Genomic DNA, 18,178 nt, shown 5'->3' on the forward strand with positions numbered 1-18,178 from the left:
AGTAAACACACCCCACCTGAAAAACGTGAAGAGCTGCTGTCTGCTGTATGGAAAAAAGGGTGCTAGGCTTAGAAAGGTCACTGGATTGTGCCACAGCATCTGCAGCTTTTGGGTTGTATATGCCATTTCTTGGTTTTTGCTTTTTCTTTTTAACAAATGACTGAATGTGTTTGACAGGATATTCTGCATAAAACAGTGGGAAAAAAAAAGATTAAAAATCTAAATTACCAAAACCATAGCCAATTTCTGTACTGAGGACCCAGCCCAGAAGAGTAAACAGAGAGAGGTTGTGAGGAGTAAGTTACCATCTGCCTGCTCTATATGTCTGAGGGCTTACTGTCTATATGTATCACTGAGGGCTTACTGCAAGTGATGGCTTCAGTGTTAACTTTACCTGCCTGAAAAACAGAAGTTTAGCTAGGCAAGAAGCTAGCTTGAGGTCTGTCAGGTGAAAACAAATGGACTCCAGGCAAGGGCGTCTCCAGAAGATTTAAAGATATGTATACCTTCCCTCTTCTCCAGAAAAAGCACTATGCCTTGCAGAAATGCAGAGCCTGTATCTTTATGCATTTATGGTGCTTTTGATGGTCTCCACCTCTCAGCTAGGAAAATGAGGTGGATTAATCCCTTTTTCCTCCACTGTCTTGATGTCCTCTGCCAGCTACTCTTCTTGTAGAGTCTCAGGCTTATGGAGAGATATACATTCCATCTAGTTGTACCTGTCTAGGGCTGAGTTATTTAGCAAAGGTCCTATCAGACCAGAAAAATCAGCGCTCCTCCTTCCTTTGCTCTCCTCCTCTCTTCCCCTCACTTCTAAGAATCAGTGATTTACTATTGCCAAAAAGTTTTCCAGACCTAAACAAAAACAAAATATGAAGTAGACCTGCAAAATTATTTCAAAATAGCTTTGGAGAGCACTTTAGGAAGGGGAGAGAAGTCTGTGGGTTTGAACCAAGTTTTTATACATTAGTGACTGCTGTTCATTCAGCAGTGAAATTTTTTAATAACCATGTTTTTGCTACAGCTATTTCATTTTTTCAGACTATCCACTATTATGCAAGATTGGATTGCTTAAGCTGTAGTGCTAGGACTGTTTATTTCATCCAGTTTTTCAAGGCCATTGCTGCCTGCACACTCTTAAAATTTGCAGTGCTTCTGTTCCAAACACATATATACCTTGGCAACAATTTAAAAAGAGGCATGAATATAAACGAAAAGGGCCTTATCTGAGTGACAACAGAATTTGTTCTGCGGTCCAGCTGATCAGGCAGATACCAGGTACTGCAAGAAGCATTTTTTCCTGCTTCCATAGAGAGGATTAATGTTGAGGCATACAATTAGCTGTCAGGACAATTGCCCAGATTTCTCAAGCTAAAGGGGAAAAAGCTGACTCAGCAAAAAACATCTGTAAATGGATGCTGTTTTTTTATTTTCAGCAGGGGTTAGGCCCACAGGAGACTCCAACAAGGTGAGCAGAACATTCTGAATGGAGAAAAACAAACAAAACCATGATGACTGGTGGTGAAAGCAAGGGAACATGTCTGGTGCTGCTTGGTCAGCCAGTGACTGTCCTGAACAAAAACTGGACAGTGCTGCCAATTGCAGCTCCTTGCTGCTCTCCTGTGTCGTTCTGAAAGTGGTGGTGGAGTAGTGGAGAGTGCCAGCCTTTTCCAAGGGAAGACTGGCAGACCTCCCTACCCTTGGGGGAGGGGGGGGTCACCCCTCCCCTCCATGCTTCATGTCATTATACCCCATGAGGTCTCTCCATGGAGCAAATCCCTCCTCCAGCATTTCTGTAGCCTGCACACCATGCTGAACTTTGCTCATGGGGACAATGGGTGAGGCCTGAAGACATGGGGAAAAAGGCGCCCATGTGCTCCCACTGCCTGTGGCCTGTGCTTCCTTTTCCTCCCAGGAGAAGCAGAGGAGAGCAGATGTCTCCATAGATGATCCCAACATGTCTGATGGTGCTGCAACTCCCAAATGCCAGACTGCTGGCCCAGTGTCTCAGTGTCTGAGGCACCTCCAGGTGTACCTGTAGGGGCATGGTCCTGTATTTTATTACAGTAATGGTGCACTTACCAGCTGTTGTGCCACAGATACTGACACCAGCCTCCTGTGTCCAAACAACCTTGATGTTGCTTCTCAGAGCCACAAAACAAGGCTGCTAGATGGTTTTTTTTACATAGTCTAGGCATTAGCTTCCACCATCAGCGGGTCTGGATCCAGCAAGACAACTGCTTTGGACTAGAATGCCGCATCCCTGTGCCCCTGGCTTTCCACACAGCTCCCATTCTCTTTCCATCTCCCTCATCCCTGTGAGCAGAACCACACACCTTGTGAGGACAGGGGCTATATATAATAATTAGATGGCAGCCACCAAGGAAGCCAATCTCCCAAACCACAGAATGCTTTGGTCATTTATGAAGTATTTTCCAAAGGAAAACCAGCCATCACAAAAAGAGCTGCTTCTCCCCAATGTTTTCAACCAGCTCTCCCTCCCTCTGGGGCTGTAATGGGGCTACAGCTCCATCCAGGATCAGACCGAGGCACTTTACACTTCCTAGTGATGTTTCCCCACTTTACCACTGCCACAAAGCCACAGTGGAGAGGGTGATGTAGGAAGAGGAGGAGTTAGAGCTGATTTACCACCTTGGAGGCAAAATGCCTTGCCAGGCAGGGATTGTAAATCACAGATCCTATTAGCAGACTTAGGGGAGAGAGATGAAGAGGGCTTACTTGCCCACATTGGATTGCAGTCCTGGATGTCAAAAGGACCTCTTAAGACAAGAAATGCTGCAGACCAAGTTCCAGAGTGCTGGTTCTTATGTAGCCCAGCCCCCCTAGCATACTGAAATCCCTATGGCAACTCTGTTCACAAAGAAAAAGTGATGGAATTGCCATAAATGGCTTAAAGGCTGATGCTTTGGGGTTTTCAGTAAGGCTCTCTGAAATTTCCATCCTCTGGAAACATTTCAGGGTTTGCTGAAAAAACCTGTCCCACTTCTCAATAAAAGCTGAAGAAATTAGACACCTTTTGCAGCTAATCTGGGTAAAAGAAAAAAGGCAACTGTTGGCATAACATACATAATTTAGAGCTAGCTAAGAGCCTTTTGGCCTAATAAATATTCTCTGAAGGTGGAACTTTCTAGAGCAAATAATTTTAGTGTACAGTTCCCCACTCCTTTCCCTGTTAGGTCCTGTATCTTTCTTTCTGTATTTGAAATATAAGCCAAAAGTTATTGCACAACCAAACAGAGTGAAAAAGACAAACTCTTGAGCTGTGGCATTGAGTAAATGTCACCTGAGTCAACAAAGAGTCCAACAGATGGAGTCTTTAACATTGTTTTTTTCAAATTCATCAGTAATTTATTTTTAAAGTAATGACCGTAAATCTTCCTAGAACAGATTGTTATTCTGCCTGTTATGATTCATTAAACCAGTACAGAATGAGGTCATTATCATTTAAGTTAGCATTTTTGAGACTGCCAAATATCCTTCAAGTACTTCCTGCAGCTGGGACTGCAAGCATTGTCCTTGGAGCTGGCAGCGTGCTTGCACCATATCCTGGTCCAAGAGCTTCTTGTGCCTCTGACTTGCAGCACTGCTGTGCCCACGGGGCTCTGCTTGAGTGGCTTTACCTGCCTCTCAGTCAGCAGCAAAATTGGAAACTGACTTCAAGCTGCAAGGCTTGAGAGTCTGTGGTAATAAGCACCTGCAGAGATGCACAGCCATCTCCCTGAGGAGCTAGGGCTGGAAAACTCTTTGCCAGAGGTGGACTCTCATCCATCTCAGCCTGCAGGTGAGCTGGCTGATTACTGGGACACAGCGGTCATTGATGCCTCTGGATAAATTGCCTCCTCTTGCAAATTCCCAAATTGTAAAGCCAAAGGATGCAGCAAGCAGAGTGGCAGCCACAGAGACAGGTTACCAGAAATATTCCCTTTTAATTTCTTTTTGGTGTAATTTCCTGACTGCATTATTGAAACAACAATGACATAAGGGGCATGATGCAGCAACAGGGAAGACAGAAGCAGGTAAAAGCAAAAGAGTCAATGACATATTTGTGTAGAAAAAAGACAAATGAGCTGGCAGTAAAGGGGAATTCACAAATTACCTGATAAAATGGCACATAGCCATTCCCTGCCCCCACAACCACTCTGAGAGTTCTCTGACACATGAAGGATACCAGAAGAAGAAAAAAAAACCACCCCGAAAGTTAACAAACAAAAAACAAACCACCATCCCAAATTACAGCAACTACTTGATCAGGGCATTTTCACTTCCTACTCTGGGAGAGAGAAATTCCCCAGGTCATCTGACCTCTGTTGAAACTACACAGGAAGAGGAGCAGCAGCAGTTGACAAGTGCAGGGCGTTCTCTGGCTGTACAAAAGCCTCCCATATGTGAGCCAGAGCTCAGAGCAGCGCAGGGATGTGCAGGTGTGTGTACGCATAGCAAGGTGAGCTGCGAGTATCCTGCCAGCCAGATCATCTCTTACACAACTCTCCGGACCTGTGCAGCCCAGCAGACCTTTTGCTGCTTGTTTCCAAACATGCCTCCAGAGCAGAGCTTCTGAGGAGCTGTTTCCTTACGTGCTGTTTCCTCAAATGCTCTGAAAGCAGCTCTCTCCAAGAAGAGGTGGCGGCTAGCATCATGGTGGGAATAATGGCAATGAGGACGTGGATTGAGCCAGTGGTCGCGGGTTCCCAAGTGGCCAGTGCCTTCTACGACACAGCACTGCTGCTGGTAGTGAAGAACTACTACAACCAGACCAACAGCACTGCTCCCTCGCACGTCCTGGAAGATGCCCAGCAGAAGGCTGTATCTAATTTTTATATCATCTACAACCTAGTTCTGGGCCTGAGCCCGCTGGTGTCAGCTTATGGCTTGTCCAAGCTGGGGGACAGGATACATCGCAAGATCCCCATCTGCTTCCCTCTTCTTGGTTATTTGGGCTCCAAAACTCTCCTGCTCCTCCTCATTCTGCTGGGCTGGCCAGTGGAGGTGATGTATGGGGCTGCTGCCTTCAATGGGCTGACAGGAGGCTTCACCACATTTTGGGCAGGCATCATGGCTCTGGGATCTCTGGGGTCCTCTGAAAGCAAGAGGTCTCTGCGGCTCATCATTATTGAACTGGTGTATGGTCTCGCTGGCTTTCTGGGAAGCATGGCATCTGGCTACCTGTTTGTTGGCTTCAGTGACCGCTATCGAGAAGGCACTGTGCTGGTGTGCTGCAGCATTGCTTGCTATGCCTTTTGTCTCCTCTACAGCATTTTTGTCCTCACAGTCCCCAAGCCAGCAGCTTCCTGCCCAGCCAAAGCCAAGAGTGCAGAGGAGGTGGGTGGTCAGCTACCAGAAGCAGTGGTAGCCAGGAGCTCCCAACCTTCAGAGAGCAGCATCTTCACTCCAGTGTCACCCTCGAAGTTCATCATCATCCTGCTGTTTGTGGCAGCAATCCTCTATGACCTGGCTGTGGTTGGTGCAATGAACGTACTCCCACTGTTCTTGCTCAGGGAACCTTTAAGTTGGAATGCTGTGGAGATTGGCCATGGCAATGCTGCTGGGTATGTGATCTTCATTACCAGTTTCCTAGGGGTACTTGTGTTCTCCAGATACCTGAGGGATATTACCATGATCATGATCGGAGTAGCATCATTCAGCGCTGGCATCCTCATCATGGCCTTCGTGCAGTGGACGTTCCTGTTCTACATTGGTGAGTTGAACAGCCACTCACATGAGCAAATACACACTGAGAAATGGGTGTTTCAACATAACTGGAAGGGCTTTTTTCTTTGCTTCATGGAAAGTTTTCAAGCAGGGAGTTAGGCAGATCATCACAGGAGCAATTTGCAAGAAAGCATTCTTTTTACTCCCCTTTCCCCACATCTCCCTTAGTACTCTTAAGACTCAGCACTCTGCAATATCCTGAGGAGGCATACACCTCTGGCAAGGATTAGTTTAAGGCTCATTGACTTGTAATTCATCGGTTGGTCACAGACCAGATCTGAGCAGAACAGTGTTCACACTCTGGGTGACTGGGAATTGTTGCTGACTCCCTGTACTAGTAGGACTGCACCACTGCAGCAATAGGAAGCTCTTGCTTCCTCTGAGGCAAGGCTTAAGGCTACATCAGAAGCAAAATGGCAAAGGCTTCCTATTATGTGAATGTCTTGAGATGTGATTTATTTTTGTCATATAAAGGCACTTACAGCTGATGGGAAACTTAATGAAACATTGGGGCTGTAAAGTATCACAATAACATAATTTACAAATCTCACACTGTTACATGAATTCCAAAGTTACAGCTAACAATAGATGGGGCAGCATCCCATGGTAAAGGAAAGGCAAGTTTACTTCTGGGAGCTAACCTATGATGAAAAACAAAATCCAAGAACTGCATTCATTGTGCCAGAGCTATTTCACAGAGTATCATCATGGCATTAAAGTTTTGTTTCTCAAAGTGAGAAAGACACTGGAGATAAATGTCCTGAAGTCATTTTTCTGTCTGTCTTTACAGGGAATGGGGAATTGAAAATTAAACAAAGTTGTTCTAAAGGGAAAGATGGTAGGATATTGCATTTGTGTACCAAGCCAAACACTAAATGAAAATTTTATGAGATTATGTTTGTTTAGCCAATTAAGCTGGGGGAAAAAATTAAAATTAAGTTAAAAAAAAAAAAGCTTGCTAAATAATTCAGCTAATTTTCATCCTGAAGACATGCTGCTATGCAGTGTGTTGGATGCTTATTGCCTGCATTGCAGAAACACCTTGGTACACTAGACATGGACCAAGTCTTCACTGAGGCTGGTTCTGCTGACAGGAGGGTAATTCCAGCTCCCTATACATTTTTACGGTAGAGACAGGCTAGAATACTGCAAGCCAGAAGCACCAAGATACAAGACAGATGTAGTGTTATAAAAGTACTGATCCTGTCAAGGCTGTGTAGCACAGAGGGCTCTCCGCATGTTAAAACTTAAATCATCATCCTCATGATCTCAAAGGAGAGGGAAGATCCCATCTACTCTGAGATGTCTGGCCAAGACCAAGAGACCGTGTCTAGTTTGGGCAAAGGACCTCTGATAATGGGAGCAATAGGTGGCTCTTTTTAGCAGAGAAAAGGTGAAGCAAGGTGCCTGTCCAAGCCAGAGGCATGTAATCTTTAAAAGCAGTGGTTGTGCTGGGTCACAAAGAGCAGATACTGATGATAACTCAAAATTCATTGCATTATAGCACGGGCAGTGATGCTCTTTGCCCTCATCCCCTTACCAACCATCAGGTCCATGTTGTCCAAGCATGTTGAAGGATCATCCTATGGTGAGTATTTTGGTTACTTTACCAACCAAAACCCCCTGAAATCCCTTTATTCAGCCTAGAGTACTAAGAGAAAGGTAAGTTATTGCTGCAATCTGTGCTTTGTGTAATAATACCAGAACAAATGATACCACAAACAGGAAGGGAGAAGCAGAGAAACTTGCTGGACAAGATTCTCACATCCAATCTTCTTGTCCTTGGTTGCATCATAATTTATTGACAGAATTTTCAGCACATACTTCAAAAGATTACAATCAGTGCTTAGTTCAAAGGCGGGGAAAATAGCTGAGGTGCTGCTCAAAAACACATACTGCAGGGAGAACCAAGAAAAGCAGGACATTGAGCTGAAGCACTGTTATATCTGGCTTCTTTTACTTCCAGTTTTGGGAACAATGGATTATTTTCATATTTCATTTTTATTTATTTTCATATTTAATTTCTTTTTTTCAGTTATGCTCTCTAAACATTTCTTCAGGTGTTTGCAGTTTGTTCCTGTCACACCTGATTTAACTACGAAAAATAACTTTTGCATAAAAATTGACCCTTCTTGGAACAGCGGCTGAATTCTTTTCCATTAAAATACATATTAAAATTAGAAAAATGTATTTTACAGCAGCATATTGAGGCCTATCATTTTTACCCCAATGAGCTAGATTTAGACACAAGACACAGGACTGGCCATTCATTCAAACAGCACCACAGGCCCACAACTGCTCATACCTCCTCCAAACATGTTTCCTCTGCATCCTTACATCCTTTTCCTTTCTGCCATATGAACACAACACTGCTCTGTCACCAGTTCATTCCTACTGCTTGTGCTCCCTCAACATCCACCATAGCAAAATTATCTACCTGCCACAAACAGTACAGCTCACATCCCAATTAATCACTATAAGTCAAACGTTTTTAACCTCCACCTTGAGCCATGTGGGCATCAGTCCAGACCTCAAGTAGGACCCTGCAGCAGAGCAGCAGTTGCCATATGGTTGCAGTTTCATCTCCTGGTGCTGAGTGGCTGCAGAAGGCTACCAGGGTAGCAAGCTCAGCACACAGCCCTGACCTTGCCCCCAGTCTGAATGTCCCAGCCAGGCTGGGTTATTTTCCTTTACCAGCCATTACCATGACAGAAACCCTTCAGTAAAGAGTGGTTTCAACTAGAATTCAGTTTCTGCCTTTCTTCCACATGAAATATCATACAAATCACACACACATCCCCATGTCAGGCATTATTGTAATTTCAACCTTGTGAACCACTTTTCTGGCCTAGGCCAGAAGCAGACCCTGACTAAAATTTCTCCTGTCCTGAACATGTCCGCTCCAGACTATTTTTCTGCCTCTAGGAAAAGGAGTACTTATTGACCACTTTATTGCTGCTCTTACAAGCAGCTACCTTTATATGTAGACTGTTGAGGCAGACAGTTTTCCAGTTGAATCTTTTGTCTGACACCTAAAAGAAGGAAAAAGTACTTAATTGTTGTCTAGAACAGAAGCAGATACAAGCTCATGCCATCTGGTGTTAGTGGAGCAATGACTACACAATTGTGATCCTGGATTTGTCAGGGAGATACCACAGCTCGTTTGTTAATCTCCAGCAACAAACTATGTTCTTGTCTTACAGGTAAGGTGTTTGCCCTGCTGCAGCTGTCTTTAGTCACCACAGGAGTAGTGACATCTACAGTCTACAACAAGATCTATCAAAACACACTGGACTGGTACAGCGGCTTCTGCTTCATTTTGTCTTTTCTAGTTGGCTGCCTGAGTCTCCTCCCTTTAAGGTAAGAAATGGGAAATATTTTGTTTAAAAAGACATGTTGTATTTTCTCTGTACTTCCTGATTCTAGGTCTAAAGTTTATAATACAGATAGGAAAGAATTTTAAAAAGAAAACAACACCTCCCCCAATTGTATTAAAAAGAAGAGGAAAAAACCAAACTTGCAGAAATGAAGTGACAAATATCAAGAAGATTCAAAGAATGAAAGTTGCAATGTCTAGCCAGTGCTTTTTAAATCTTTTTTTTGTTTAATGTAACATGAATTGCTGTAGGAAGAGTGTTTGGCAGTTTAACAGCTAATAATCCCAGGGGACAAAGCATTCACACAAATGTAAGTGTTTGGTACTGTGAAAATAGTAGTAAGTAGAATGAAGGAATAACCCTACACAAAATAAAATTTTCTTTAAAAATTCCATTATATGTTACTTACCCATTGAGACAGAAGAGAATAATCTGAGTCTCCCTCAAATGTTTCAAAGAAAAACCATTACCACAGTGAAAAAAAAGATTACTTTTCTGGTCCATTGAATTTGCCCAACTGTACCACCATGAAGTGACTGAGAGGTACAATTTCATTAACAATTTTTAAGCACAAAACCAGCTTAATTTGCAGAGAGAAAGCTGAAACAACCCCTCCACCTACTTTTACAGAATTTTTGAAGGATCTCCCTCCAAATCTCACTTTGTCCATTACAGCCTCCCCAAGACTCTCCAGCTTGTTGCTTTCCTAGAAAGGAGCAAGATTCTCTCTGTATAAAGTAAACTGTGATAATGTCAGTATTTAATCCATGTAACAACATCATCATTCACATGTAAGGCATGCACTGGATAGGCTAATGCCTGATTCCAGGAAAAATTCTTGCCTAGCTCTGCTGTAGTTTAAACAAAATACAGTAGTACAAAGTCTAAAAGCACTATGTATACTGACTTCAGCTGCGCCACCAAGACAGGAAGCAGATCCTGTAAGGAAAGCTCCTCCACCACCACCTCTGTTTTATCCAGAGCACCAAAGGCTTTCTGGCCTTGTGAATGCATTTGACAATCAGTGTCTTCAGGACTACTAGTGTGGGGAAGGCTACTTCCTACTCATCATTCCCCTGGCTCTGCTTTCCTCCTCAGATCTTCCAGACACGAAAAACTTCTTCCTTATGTGCAGCCCTCTCTCTAACAGCCCTCTCTCTCTTTCTTACATGCAGCCCTCTGCTAGCTACTGAAATGCTTTTTAATATAGGTTCCAAATAGAAATACCATTATCAGGGTTATTAAAGTGAAGGATGACAGATAGTGCCAATGTCACTGAATGTACACAAGAGAGGCTGGCAGACCATTGAGTAGAAAGCCATTAGCATGCAGCCAGCTCCAGATACCCCAGCAAAGTTTAAGACATAGATGTAGAAAGAGCAAACTGCAGTTTGAGAAGGTAGTTTGCAAATGCTTATTATCTGCATTTTTTATTGTTCTTTACAGCTTTGTGGCCATCAAACAACGGTCAACCACTGGCTCCCTTGAGATTCTGACTGAGTAGCAGAGACATCTCCTGGTTGTTATCATTAGTCCCTACCAACACAACAGGATACGTAGCATTTTTATTTCCACTTCACAGCATGCCACAACCTCTCAGCCACTAAGCTCGCCCAGGAAGAGATGTTTGCCTTGTTATTTCTGCAGCATGCACCCCATCTTGCAGAGTATGTCTATTAGCTATTGCACACCAGCAGTCCTCAGAGCATTCTGCTCTTTGCTACACTGGTCAGCAATACCAGAGAGGCACAAGGATACAGGCTAGAAATGAAAATGGCATTTCTAGACACATTGCTCAGAGTGGAAGCAGAAAGCAGAGGATGAGTTTTCTATTAGTTCCTTCTTGTTTGTTCATTCAGAAATCTCGGGTCAGTTCTGTGACTTTGGATGATGAAACAGGGCTGCAAGCCACATGCCATGTGCACAGGTTGATCAGCAGGACACACCGGCTCTCCACCTCCTGCAGATGTTATCAGCCCAGCCAATTAATGTTATGTACAAGACCATTAAATAGAGAAATAACACCATAAAAATATGTAAGATTAACAGAATTTTAGTAATCCCTACAATAAAACACCCCTGAACAGATGTTCATGTCCCTGATTTCAGGGAAAATGGCACATTATCCCTGGACAGTGCTTCAACAGAGCTCATGTGAGGACTAAGACTCAAGAGCTAATGCTGTTTCAGCTCACACCACCACGATGTGCTACTCTTGTCACAGGTTAAGAACAGCTAAGTGCAGCACAAAGTTGCTACAGAATTTATGGAGGTGTAGGGACACTTATACCATGTAACAGAAACCGTGTTACCTCAGTTTTTATCTGGGTTAGAAAGGAACCCCATAAAATACAGCAACTAGCATTAGATGATGTCTCATAAATCCAAACATGAGTCAAAAGTGTGGCATGTCTCACAAGGATGTGTCTGCTTACATGCTAATTGGACTAAGAAGGATTAAGCGGCTTCCAAGGTCCTGGACTAAGTAAAGGGTAAGTTAAAAGCCCTTAAATAACTGAAATAATCTGGAGGCAAATCAGGCAGCTTCAGTTTGAGCCAGGGGTATAGCAAGCAGAAGTTCGTTCATCATTACACAATCCCTTCCTCTGAGGAAGCTGCTGTCACCCTGTAGCCCCCATCCATCCCCCCTGCCCCTCCAATCTTTCCTCAGCTCCTTCACTTTCAGTACCAGAAGTAATGCAACAACAGGTCAGATGATACCTATTTAGATCAACTGTGGAAGAAGATTTTAGGGGAAGGGTATTTCTGCAGTAAGACAGTGAGCTGCTTAGCAAAATAAGCACATGCATCATTTCACCAGTGAAGAACGCAAAAAAATGAAACTTTATTCTAAGTAAAGGAGTCATCTTTTAATACATTTATTGGTCCATTCCATTAAATTAATTGAGGTAAACAAGTGGTGCATTTTTTAAAAAAATGTACACAGTAATAGAGAATTACAAACAGTTTTACCTCAAAGCATTTTTCTCCATCAATACTAGCTCCACAGTAAACAATGCACAAAGTATATTTAAAGAGATATATGAAAGGGTATAGAGACATGCCAGCACCAGAAGGCAAGACAACATTTCCGAGCCTGTGAGTCTGAACAACAGCATAGTTGTCAGATTTGACTAAGTACAGGAAGCAAAAGCCTCCTTCTCATTTTTACATTGTTTACTAGCTAATTCACACAGAAATGAGTATTTTCACAGCTTTCATTTTGTATTTTAAAGGTATGAACAGTGACTCTAGTTCTGGTGAGTGGGTTTATAGAGTGAAAGCAGAAAAGTCTCAACAAGGAACCAGCACCGTTTGGTCCCCATCACTGACAACTTCAACACAGTGTGTGTGAAGCTCACAGCCAGCTTGTCTTCATCTGCGTGGCACAACTCTCCAGACCTTAGGGAGGTAAAGAGGGACAGAGGCACAGAGAAGCGAGAACAAGGACGGTGCTTCTTTATTTTTGTATTCTGTAGACAAAAGCCCTTTGGCTCTTATTGTAAGACTGGCCCTCAGCAACCTGTCTCCTTGTGCACTGGCCACAATGCTGCAGCTTGATCTGAAGGGATGGATACATATCCCAGCACCAGGGTTAAGGAAACGGTTTAGCTTCAAAGCATAGAATACCAAGACCTTCAAAGTAGTCTAGGACAGTGACTAGCCTTGTCTTAACATGCCATTTACATAAGCGTGATCTACTTATACCTCTTTGGAAAGCTCATTATTTTCTGCAAATTTACTGTGCTTTAGGCATGCAACATTAAAACTTGTCCTGTTCATTACTAAGTACTTCTACAAGTCAGATACTTCAGCTAAGCACAGAAATAAGCACTGCCATTTTTGTTTGTAAATTGGTTCAACAGAACTGCCAAAAAGTTTTAAATACCACATTCAGTCTGCCAGAAGGCAAGTTTATTCCTGTGATTCCATTTTACTTCACAAGAGGAAAAAAAAACCCCAACATGTAGTAGCAACTTGCCTGTCTTTAAAAAAAGTCCTGATTTTCCCTATGTGTTGTTGTAGTAAAAGTTCATATACCCAAGGAAAGAATGTTCTACCTTCGGAATTTAAGATGACAGAACATCTAATGAGCTAATTTAGTCTATACAATTTTGTCCAGTGATAATCAGGACAAGGACTTTCAACAGTCTGCAACAATAATCAGAATGATGTCCAGTTAAACTGTGCAAGTTTTAACAAAAGCACGGCTCCTGTTAAAATAATGAACTGTCCCTCCTATCTGGGAAAGAATTATTTTGCACCCTTGCATCTGCAGGACTGACACCTGAAGAAATGTGTCATGAACAGGCTATGCAGGGCCACTGCTTCAAGGCTACTGCACAGTGCCTCCACAGAACTGTCTCTGCCACTCCTGCTTTGTTTCTATCAGTTATTCCACTACTTTATTTTCAGGACAAGTTTTAGTGCAGTAAAAATCCAAGTAGATTTCAGTGAAGAATCATATTTTATTCTTTAATATAACTCACACCAAAACTGCTTGTGTCTTCAGGGCTACACACCTTTTCATTTTTCAATGTATACCTGAAAAAGCCATGATGTATTAACATCTATGTTTATTGCAAGATTTAGATCCTGATAAAAATATACGTGGATATCTTAGAATAGAAACATAGAGCTCAGTGCCTGCTTTATTATGCTGGTGCTACTTAAGAGAAGAAACAAACACCACAGAAACTATACAGAAGTAACTGGGCAGCAGTGAATTATGCATCTGCTGAGAGGGCCTGGCCCAGGCTATGGATTATGAGGAAAACTGGGCTGATTTAAGGACTGCTGAAAGAACCACATTTTGAACAGGCTCATAAAAAGGGCACCAACTACTTTCAGTGTCATTTTGGTGCACATGCAGAGAGTCATCTTCAGTGACTTAACACTCAACAAATTACTCAAAAGATGAAGCTCCTGCACTATTTCTGCTTCCCTTTACCAAAATCTTCTGTTTCTCTCAGGGGAGTGTAGACTATCTAAAGTAAAGACTTTCATTCTATAAGGACTACAGGATAACATTTTAAGAGTTTCACTGTCAGTTCAGGACTCAACCTCCTTCTAACAGTATTTATGTAATACAAGTGTCACTCTGCACATGTTACAGGAATTTCCTGCTACTTTTGTGCTTTTCCTGACTGGCATGGCTGCCCCCAATTATCACAGTCAGGATCCTACCCACACCTCACCCACAGCCTTTCCCTCAGTCACCTTGTGATTTACAACAGCTCTTCATCAGAAGAGTCCACAGTCTGCAGGAACTGAGACCTATCTATGCACACCCTTATTACACCACAGCAATTCTTGCAGAGGATTTCTCCTTTGAATGTCAAGTTTTACTTCCCTTGTAAGAGCTTAAGAGGTTTTGGTCCAGATCACGTAAGATAGCTTAATCTTCAGCAGCTCCAGCCTCAACAGTTACATGCTGATTTGAACTTCACTTGGTACTCTCCACTGTCCATTATGCTTCTCTTGAACAGCTGTGATGTTAATTGGTGAACTCCCCAGAAGCAACACACACTTCAGTTTGACATAAAGCAAAGCAGGAAGAGTCCCTTAGTGTTGTAAGGCATCAGATGAAACCACCTGTAGGAAAAAAAATCACCATTCTTTCTACTCATCTTGTGCTGTTTGTTTTAATAAGATGGTGGGAAGACTGACTAAATATTAGTTCCAAATATATTTTGCTTCAGTCCCAGTGATGTTGTAGAGTCAACTACAAAATTCCATTTATTCCACATTCTTTTTGAACTAATTCAAAAAGCATGTTGATCTTTCTTTGTGGAAAATGGGGAAGACTGTAACCCTGAAGGACAGACTGTTGGACAGTATGCAAGTGCTTATTCTAGATTGCTTCAAGATGATCCCCTTAAGTACTTCCCCTGAACAAGAGGAGTCTGTGATTCTGAACCTAACAGTAACTAAAACCAAAGTTCTCATTTACACCAAAAAGTGCATATTGACAAACTGATTTTAAAACAAGAAACATAGTTTGTTTAGTACCACAGAGTTGTCAATGAAGGCTGAGCCAAAAAGAAAAATTTCTTAAAATGTCTTATATTTTACTTTTTCATGCAGAGAGCACCATCTCATTAGCCTGACAGCTACCACAGTGCTGTAATAACTCATCTTGAGAGTTCCATAAAGCCACCAGGGTGAGAAGGGTGGCTGCATGTTCAGTTGGTGTTTATAAAGGAATAAATTCCAAATCAGACTAGTACCTGGTGGGTTGTTACAGGAGAACAGAGAAGTTGCACAAAATCAGTCACTGCTCACATTCTTTGCAAGAACATTGCCAGAGAACAAGTAATCACTCCAATTTATCAGTAAGCACAGAGTTATTTATTGCCCTAAATCCCAGTATTACACTCATATGAGTCCCAACCCCCCTTACTAGGATGGTTAAATCACACCAGCATTCCTAAGGCCATTAACACCAAGCAGGCATTTACTTGAGGTTGGACTGCAAGATCAAGGACAAAAAAGGGACTTGCAGAAGCAGCTGCAATTCTAAAGGCCAACAGAAAGTACTAAGAAAATAGATCCGTAACAAAGGTAGTCCTAAATGACTTGCCATGTGGTTCAGCAGAGACAGGTATGCACCTAACAGGGTACCCATCTATCCCCCACCAACCCATTTAAGGCAAGTTTCACACACTCTGATGCTTGGTGGAAAGAAGCATTTAACACCTTTTGGCTTTTGGCTGCTGTAAAGAAAGCATGGGGAAAGAAAAAGAGTTCTACTTTTACTACAGCAGGCATCTTAGGTGACCAAGCCTCAAGTGGCTCTAGTAAAACCCATTTATAAAGCATGGTGTAAGAGATCTCCACCACGCAACTTCCAGAGCTAGCTTTGGAAAATTAAAGACTCATACTTCCTCCTCCATTCCCACAACCTGTGAAAGGCGCAGTCCAACTCATTCCTGCAGCTAGGCTGGTTTTGATCCCCAAGTCAGTCACAAGTACACTTCAGTCAACTGACATTACTTCATAATCACCAAGGTAAACAAAGATACTCAGTATGAACCAACAGCATGCCACACTCACAAAAACCACAGTTCATGCTTCCATCACCAGCTATCTGCAGCTGGTGTTGGTATGGTCTGTCTAGAACCAGCCTGACTCCCAGACAGAAAAGTCTACAGAGACCACTTCATCCAGAGGAGGGAGCACACGGGTGGTAGCAAAACAGAAAATACCCTTTCCCAGCCTTTCCTTGTCCAGGATAAGGAAAAAGGGATAAGGATTGGTTAGGGAGTACTATATCACAGAAATACTTTTTTTTTTTTTTTTTTTTTAAGCAAACAAAACAGAATGGTAATAAAGATGTCATTTGGCACCTTGCAGTAGAGTTTTATTTTCATCTTTTTAGTGTTCCACTCATCAGTTCCTTCCAGACTAGAGAGGTAAATTTTATCAAGATCCCCATGCACTTTCTCTGTGAACCCCAATCACTCCACAGAATAAAGAAGGAACCATTCAAGATAACTCAAAAAAGATGAAACATACCCCAGTTCAAACACAAAAACTGAGGAACAAAAATTCAAATAGGCTGGAACAGATACTCTGAAAAACTAAGTGCAGCTGTCATCTGTCATTTCAGTGAACTTAACAAAAAGAGTCCTCCATACGATTCCAGTATGACTAGTGGTACTGAGCACAGAAGTGCTAGACTGTCCAAGAAGGTACTTCTTATTTGGTCTCTGGCTTGTCTTGCAATAGTGGTATAATTGACTCCCACGCCGTAAGGCACTGAAGAAAGAAAGATTTACAAAATTTAATTTATATCAGTTCATGTAACTTCTGACCAATCATTCCAGACCAACAGCATGCAAGTTGAAGAAAAGTTATGTGGGTCTTTATTGGATTATTATAGAAGGAGGAAAAAAACCCAGAATGTCAAACAACAAGGAAATGTTAGAATAGCTGGACCTTCCAAACAAGTTCAACAAATTCAAGTCTTCCAAACTCATCAGCTGGCCCAAGCCCTTAAAAATCTTCAGAACACCCAGGACTTCTAAATATTAACCTAGATTTTTCTAAACTGAACAATACCACAGCTTTCAGCTATGCAGATGAACTGTTTTGAGTAGAAACGTACATCTTTGTGGCGTGACTGTGGGTGAAGGCTGATTTGGACACAATGGCAGTTATCACAGACTACCTCCAGCAATCTTATTTGAAAGAAAACATGCATTTAGGGAAGTTAATTCTGAGACACAGTGTATTCCAGTATGGCTCTGGGACTCAACTCCAGTACAGGAAGAACTGGTAGTGCCTGGTATAGTAAACTGTAAGTGTAGCTTCTGGGTTATTAGAAAGCCACTCCAGGCTTTGGAATCGTTTTCCTGGACACATACACTTACTACAGTCCTTGTACTGTGTGCTGTTACTGTCTTTAAACCACGTAGAGCCCAGAAGTCAAACTGGGCAAATGCAGACTGTGGAATCCAAATTATTAAATGCTGAAAATGGGAAAACTCATCAGCAGCTCTTATATCCACAAGTCATTGTTGACAGACATCCTCCTTCTAACCCTGCTGATTGTACTGCAGATGAGTAGAGTACTTCTAGTTGTGTACCCTGAAGTGACTGGACATTTTCTTACCAAAAAACCTTCCTTGCTAAAAGCAAAACTAATGTACAGATCTAACTGTCAACTGCAGAGGAACTACTGGATGTTCAGTGAAGTCTCTAATAACCCCCTCCACAGGGAGAGGGGTTATTAGAGACGTCACTGAACTGAGAGACCAGGGTGAAGGAGTTCTGTGTGAGCAGTTATGAACTGTGATTGGAAGGGGAAAAGGTACTGCATTCTAATATTACATGGAGAGATAATCTAGCACAGGAAGAAGCTCGTAAAGTAGATGTGTAAAAATGAACAGACAAGATGAAGTATAGTTTACTAGGCAGTGCATAAGCCTAGTAGTTCTAGAAATTTTTAATATTTCGTAAATATTTAACACACCTAAAGGGGGCTTATGAGAAAGTTGGATGAGGACTTTTTACAAGGGCTTGTGGTGATAGGACAAAGGACAAGTGCTTTAAACTGGAAGAGGGCA

The 18,178-nt window shown here is 42.3% G+C and overlaps 2 protein-coding genes across 3 annotated transcripts in view; one reads left to right on the forward strand and one right to left on the reverse strand.

The window, feature by feature from the left end:
* Positions 1 to 4,133: 4,133 nt before the first annotated feature.
* SLC46A2 (solute carrier family 46 member 2) lies at positions 4,134 to 16,414 on the forward strand. 2 transcript variants are annotated; one of them, XM_038124133.1, is made up of 5 exons: positions 4,134 to 5,716; positions 7,235 to 7,318; positions 8,934 to 9,090; positions 10,554 to 11,599; positions 12,344 to 16,414. In XM_038124133.1, exons 1-4 carry the CDS (start codon positions 4,657 to 4,659, stop codon positions 10,609 to 10,611), a joined length of 1,359 nt encoding a protein of 452 aa, XP_037980061.1. In that variant the 5' UTR covers positions 4,134 to 4,656; the 3' UTR covers positions 10,612 to 11,599; positions 12,344 to 16,414. The 2 variants fall into 2 exon arrangements, with proteins under 2 accessions (XP_037980061.1, XP_037980062.1); XM_038124134.1 differs by lacking the exon at positions 7,235 to 7,318.
* Positions 11,971 to 18,178, reverse strand: part of SNX30 (sorting nexin family member 30) — a 51,154-nt gene continuing 44,946 nt past the window's right edge. Inside the window, exon 9 of the mRNA XM_038124132.1 lies at positions 11,971 to 16,868. Coding sequence (XP_037980060.1) covers positions 16,809 to 16,868 — 60 coding nt within the window. The 3' untranslated portion in view covers positions 11,971 to 16,808. The remainder of the gene's footprint in view (positions 16,869 to 18,178) is intronic.

This window comes from Motacilla alba, chromosome Z (assembly GCF_015832195.1).
Source record: "Motacilla alba alba isolate MOTALB_02 chromosome Z, Motacilla_alba_V1.0_pri, whole genome shotgun sequence".
In the NCBI taxonomy this organism is placed as follows: domain Eukaryota; kingdom Metazoa; phylum Chordata; class Aves; order Passeriformes; family Motacillidae; genus Motacilla; species Motacilla alba.

Excerpts from the sequence above, each read along its gene's own strand:
- SLC46A2 (XM_038124133.1), top strand. The coding sequence starts at position 4,657 with ATGGTGGGAATAATGGCAATGAGGACGTGGATTGAGCCAGTGGTCGCG. Across the intron at positions 5,717-7,234 it reads GACGTTCCTGTTCTACATTG|CACGGGCAGTGATGCTCTTT; the intron begins GTGAGTTGAACA and ends ATTGCATTATAG. Across the intron at positions 7,319-8,933 it reads TGTTGAAGGATCATCCTATG|GTAAGGTGTTTGCCCTGCTG; the intron begins GTGAGTATTTTG and ends CTTGTCTTACAG.